Genomic DNA, 6,000 nt, shown 5'->3' with positions numbered 1-6,000 from the left:
TCTCTCCCTCTCTCCTTCTCTCTCTCTCTCTCTCTCTCTCTCTCTCTCTCTCTCTCACACACACACACACACACCATAGACAACACATAAGTAAAAGTAAAAATACATCTTTAAAAAAGGGTGGATAGATCCCGAGGAACAATAAAGTTGGTCTTTGATCTTTACATGCACACACATGTACACACACATGCACACACACAAAAGCATGCACATGCACACATACAAGTATGCTGAAATATCAAATATAACCAAGAAAATAATCACTTCAGGGGTAATATGATTTTAAATTAACCACCTCAACAACCCTAGAATGTATAGATTAAAGAGATTTATTTTTCATACTGTTTGTGGTACTCAAAGGATATGTGTAAAATCACTCTCTTCATTTTATGGGTGGTAAAAATGTGCCATGAAAAATATAAGAAAAAACTTTTTAAAAAAATCGAAGTTCATCAAGCAGAATACTCACTGATTTTTACAAAAAGAATAAAAGTAAAACATACATCATACTGTTAAGAAAAGAATTCCTGTGACAGGTACATGTCCAGTAAATCTCATCTTAAGGCCAGTTACACGTGTTAATTTTTGTTACAGGTGTGGCACCATGTTCCATATCTGGGTTACATCCTGAAGATGCCAAAGTCAGTCCTCTGGATGGGGGCATTGAGGGCTGCACTGAGGCTGAGCCCCAGAACCAGCCTGGTGTCCACGGGGTCAATAATCCCGTCATCCCACAATCTGTGAAAAGATGAAAACTGTCACTGAGCGTGCCATCAAGCAACCATCCCTCCACGCCATGCCCAGAATCACCTAGAGGACCAACCACAGTAAAGAGAGCTCTGGACTAGTGCCTGTGTATGCAAGTGGCTAACAGAGGTCATATTTGAGTGAGTGGAACAAAGAAAAGAACATTAGTGCTCCCACCCAAAGAAAAGAACAGCAGTGCTCCCACCCAAAGAAAAGAACATCAGTGCTCCCACCCAAAGAAAACATCAGTGCTCCCACACAAAGAAAACATCAGTGCTCCCACACAAAGAAAAGAACAGCAGTGCTCCCACCCAAAGAAAAAAACAGCAGTGCTCCCACCAAAGAAAAGAACGGCTGTGCTCCCCATTGCCCCGCCCTCTGACCCAGGCTGCCACATGGATCGATGTGGAGCTTCAGGCTTTAGGAAAGACTTCATGCTTCCTTGCTCCTCACAGAAGTGTAGCAATCGCCTCAATCTGCTTTGTCATTAGCATGGAGAGACCCATAAACCCAGTTAAAAATCCAACACTGCTAAAGGCTACTACCTGGAACTGTGCAAGCCAGCAATCACTGTGTAAGCCTCACTACATTTTATTAATAAAATAAGAAACGTAATTCTTAAAATAAGAAACGTATTCTTTGCTACAGTAGAAAAAAAATAACAACAACAACCTTAAACTGCTTTGAAGAGAAAGTAGAGATTTTAGTTTGTTCTCACTGACATCCTGAAATTTATATATTAAAAAAAATGAATGAGAAATAACACAGTTTTGTAGTTGCTTGTTCAGTTTTTTAAAAGCTAGGTTTCACTCTATAGGCTAACTTTGCCTGGAACCTGTGCTGATCCTCCTGCCTCAGCCTTCTGCAGATGTGAACCACCTTGTCAGATGAGGAATGCCTGTTCTTTTGGGGTTAATTATAGTAAATGGCAGTTTTGCCGTCTTTACTGAAAGTGCTTCTAGCATCTGGATGTCACATCAATTATTAAATGGTTTTCACATTGGCAGACAGGAATCACATCTTTGCTCATAAAACATTTATCACAGGGACCCTAAACGACCAGTGGCCAACCAACAGGAGGTTGTTCTTGGAACTGTGAACAGGTGGATTGATTATCTCTTGAGAGCCCGTGAGCAACAGAATCCCCCAAGCAATGCTGGAAGGGTTAGTTAGTGACAGCCACTAAAGGCTATCCAAGGAAGAGGGTCAATTCAATGCCTGAGTGCAGCTCCTGAGCAGAGGTCCGTGTGTGCCACAAAGGATTTAGGGAACAGGAACTGGGACTGAGAACAAAAGCACTGGGCTAGCAGGTGTGAGGCTTGAGCCCCAGAACAAGAGGCAATGAGACAGAGCTTCCAGTATCAGGAGATACTCCAGAAAGCTGGCTTCTACCATGTTCATGCCTAATGAAGCCAGAGAACAATGGCTAAGATGAGATTTACCAAAACCAGGACTCTAAGCCAGCTTGCGAATCTTTTCATCTTTAGGAAAAGGTGGCCATGTCCAGGCCAGCAACTGTTTCAACGGTAGGATTAAACACACACAGATTCATAGAGACACCTTCCTGTCTTTCAACATTTATTTGTAAAGATCCATCTATCCAGCCATGCTCACTGAGGTCGCTCACTGAGGGTGCTCACTGAGGTCTCAAATGTAACCATTAACACGCATTAACATAACAATGTAACAAGCATTAGTATAACAATCATAAAGGATTCAATCTTTCCCAAGACATGACTCATCTTGGGCATAAAATAAACCTAAATTCACGGCTCATCTAAAATTTTCCATTTCCCAAGTTGAATATTTCAATTGTCCCTGAGCATTTCAGCCAAAACCTCATCCATGTGAAGAACCATCAGTGGGCTTATACAGCCACTTTGTATTGATTTTACATCTCTTCCACGGTCCTCCGGGAGTCCCCTGCCTCCACTGGCTGCTGTTACTGAGTGTCTGTTTGCATTATGGCACAGTGAGGTACAATCTTGCTGCTCGGACCAAAGATGATAAACTAAATTGTTGTTAATTAAATGAACCAATGACCCACCTAAATATAATTGTAAATCTGTTTGGGCAGGGAGAGGCGGGAAACACAATTAGCATAAAGACAAATAGGAGTTTTGAAAATTTACAAATGTGTTCAGGACGCAGCTCAGATGGGGGAAGGTTCATCTACCATGTTGGGTTCAACCCCATCCCAGCACTGCCTACTGTGGTGGTGACACAGAAGCCTGAATCCTGGAATTCCAGAGGTAGGGGGATCAGGAGTTCAAGATCATCTTTAAACTTAGCCAGTCCTTAGCCAGTCTGGGTAATCATGAGACCCAGGTGCCAACCAACAAGAATCTCAAATGTTATTATCCAAACTCAAACTGATGATCAATACGCCTTCGTCTTTGCACACTCCTGCCAAGAGCAACACTGGCCACGGGGAGGAATTCCAGCCCCTGAAATGGATTCTAACTTTCTTATTTTCTTCTGCCCTTCTCTCCAGTTTGCCTTTACCCGTAAAGGGCACGATCCAAGGCATAACTTAATTTTAGAAGACACTAGTATTTATTCTTTTCTCTATCTGCCCAAGGGAAGAAAGAAGGCATGGCTTAGATTTGTCTTCATAATACTGAGCAGTACAGCTATTGGAAAAACCATTTGAAAGCACGTACCAAGCGGTCTCCAGCTGGGACGGGCAGGGAGAATGGATTACCTCATTATGATTATGCTTCACAGAAAACAAACAGTCAGCGGCAGCAGTGGTGTCTGAGGTAATTACTTGGCATTGACATGTGGGCCCTGGCTGTGACTAATCACCTTCAGATTATGCAAGCACACTTGTTAACCAGTGTCAATACGTGATCGACCAATCAATCTTGTACTTAAAACAGGGGAGCAACCAAACAATCAGAAGGGGTGAGGGTGGAACACAGAAATCTATGTGCTTAGGCAAAGATTAGGATCAACTCCTGAATGTGTAACACCCAGGATTAGAACTCTTATCTTCTACTGCTGACATGGCCCACCTCTGGCTACAGCTATCCCTACCATGCTGGAGATACCCTAACTGGGGTGGGACGTGGGAGCAATGTAGGAGCTACTGTGCAAGGAAGCCTGGGAGCAGTGCGGCAGCTTAGCATAAACAAATGGTTGTATAAAAGTAACCTTTTGTCCAGGCAGTAACAAGGTCTTTCTATGTAGCTCAGGCTAACCTCAAACCTCAATCCTCCTGCCACAGATGTACAAAGGGCGGGAAATCAGGCTTACTCCATCATACCCAGCCAGACACTACATTTGTGTCCTACAAAGCCCAACCATCCCGAGAGCTGTGAAGCTGAGACTGAGGGGCTGAGAGAAACCCTGTTCCCACCTTGCACTGGAGTAGTAAGGACTCCCTTCCTCTTCGAACCTCTTAATGATGGGCTCTTTCAGAGCTGCCTCCTCTGCACTGGAGAACTGAAAGAAAAGAGACAGTCAGTCAGGTTCGCTGGGACCGATTCCTCTAGCTAACTTCAGAAAGACATACCCTGGGAACAATGATGGCGCAACTAGCATTTGCACAGTGACAGATCGCAGAGGATGTTTTAACATACATGGCCTTGCCTGGGATGCAGGTCATCGAAGGCAACACACTGAGGCCATGTAACGCAAAGCCAAAACCGAGGGTGTCACACGTCACTGTGTTCACACCTCACTGTGTTCCGGCAGGATACGATAGTAGATGTGAGTGCCACCATAGAACTAAAAAGCATTCAACAATCTCCCGTTACAAAGGTGGAGAAGGCCACGCACAGTGGCGCACACCCTTAATCCTACCTCTTTATAGGAGAATTTATCTTCAACTCTGAAGTATTCCAGAGCTCTGGATACAGGGTTGCACTTGCCTAGCCTTTGGGAGACCTTGGCTTCAACCCCCAGTGCCAAAATAAATAAGTAAATAATCAGGTATACTAGAAACAAATGACTTACTTCAAGTCAACCTTCCCCTCTCTCATGCACATACTTGAGTCAATAAGCACTGGAGGGAGAACCAGAGATGCTACATTTGCATATATGAAAAAGGATGATTTAAATATCTATACATCAAATGAACCAAAGAATGGTTACTCAAAAGGGGGCTACTTTTGTTTCATAAAGTTCAAACACACCTTCAAAACATCAGATAGACAGACTCTACCACCTACATTGCCAACAGCATCCTCTTCTGCTGTCTTCCACTCAGACACACACACACAGAGCAAAGCTACTATTTTGCTTCAATACTGGCTGACATTAGAGTGAATCTAAAACATCAACCTAACTGTACAGAGTGCCTGCTGCCAGGTAGAGACAAAGAGGCAGGCTGGAGAGATGATCAGTGGTAAAGGCTGCTGCACTGAAACCACGAGGACCTGAGTTCAGATTCCTAGGATCCACGTAAAAACTGGACATGTAGCACAAGCTGTAATCCCAGCGCTGGCATGGGGAAATGGGAGACAGAGACGGGAGAATCCCTGGAAGTTCACAAGAGAGATAGCTTAGTGTATACAACAGAGAAACAACAGAGAGACCTCGCCTCAGATCAGGCAGAAGGTGAGGCCCAATACCAGAGATTGTCCTCTGACCCCCACGCAGCCCCATGCAGTGGCATCTTCACACATGAATGTACACACACAGACACAAGTGACTTAGTGTCATCCCAGCTCTGTGGACCCCATGGGTGGCCACGTGATCCTTGCTGGCAGGGCAAAGCCACCTCACAGCAAGGAGGTATCCAACCATCTTTCCTATGATGAGACCATGATACACATAAGCTATCACAGAAGCACACAGCTGACATTCCAGGACCTGCCGCTTAAACTGAACCCTTAAACGTCATAACTAAACATTCATACTGAACTTCCGAAGAGTCTAACAGAGACACAAAGAATCCCTCGTAAGAGAAGCCACTCCAGTTTGCCTTCCAGAAACACACTTACACTCTTTTCTGTCCATTTTTCCAAAGTTATACTCTCAAAGAATACCAAAGCTATTCACACCTCAGTAGGTGACTGAATCTCTGTCAAGGGACCCTTAACAACAACATAAAACAAAAACAGAAACTAAGGTCTGCTGCTTTGGGCCAAAAAGGAGTAAATTGGATTTCCTTAGATCTCACTAATAGCAAAAGAGTAAGAACCCAGCGTGTCTGTCTGGTGTTGGGAATTTCCGGGGCTGCAGGCACAGGTCAGCAGTACAGCGCTTGCCTGGCATGCTTAAGGCCCAGGAGTGGAACCCCACCAC

General features: G+C 44.3%; 1 protein-coding gene across 1 annotated transcript in view; it reads right to left on the bottom strand.

The window, feature by feature from the left end:
• Window positions 1-311: 311 nt before the first annotated feature.
• Window positions 312-6,000, bottom strand: part of Mccc2 (methylcrotonoyl-CoA carboxylase 2) — a 72,809-nt gene continuing 67,120 nt past the window's right edge. Inside the window, exons 16-17 of the mRNA XM_028790201.1 lie at window positions 4,109-4,194; window positions 312-738 (exon numbers count right to left, since the gene is read on the bottom strand). Of these exons, the coding sequence (XP_028646034.1) occupies window positions 621-738; window positions 4,109-4,194 (204 nt within the window). The 3' untranslated portion in view covers window positions 312-620. The remainder of the gene's footprint in view (window positions 739-4,108; window positions 4,195-6,000) is intronic.

The sequence above is a fragment of the Grammomys surdaster genome, unplaced genomic scaffold, assembly GCF_004785775.1.
Source record: "Grammomys surdaster isolate TR1022 unplaced genomic scaffold, NIH_TR_1.0 125876, whole genome shotgun sequence".
Lineage (NCBI taxonomy): Eukaryota > Metazoa > Chordata > Mammalia > Rodentia > Muridae > Grammomys > Grammomys surdaster.
This window is presented reverse-complemented; position numbering and strand designations above follow the sequence as displayed.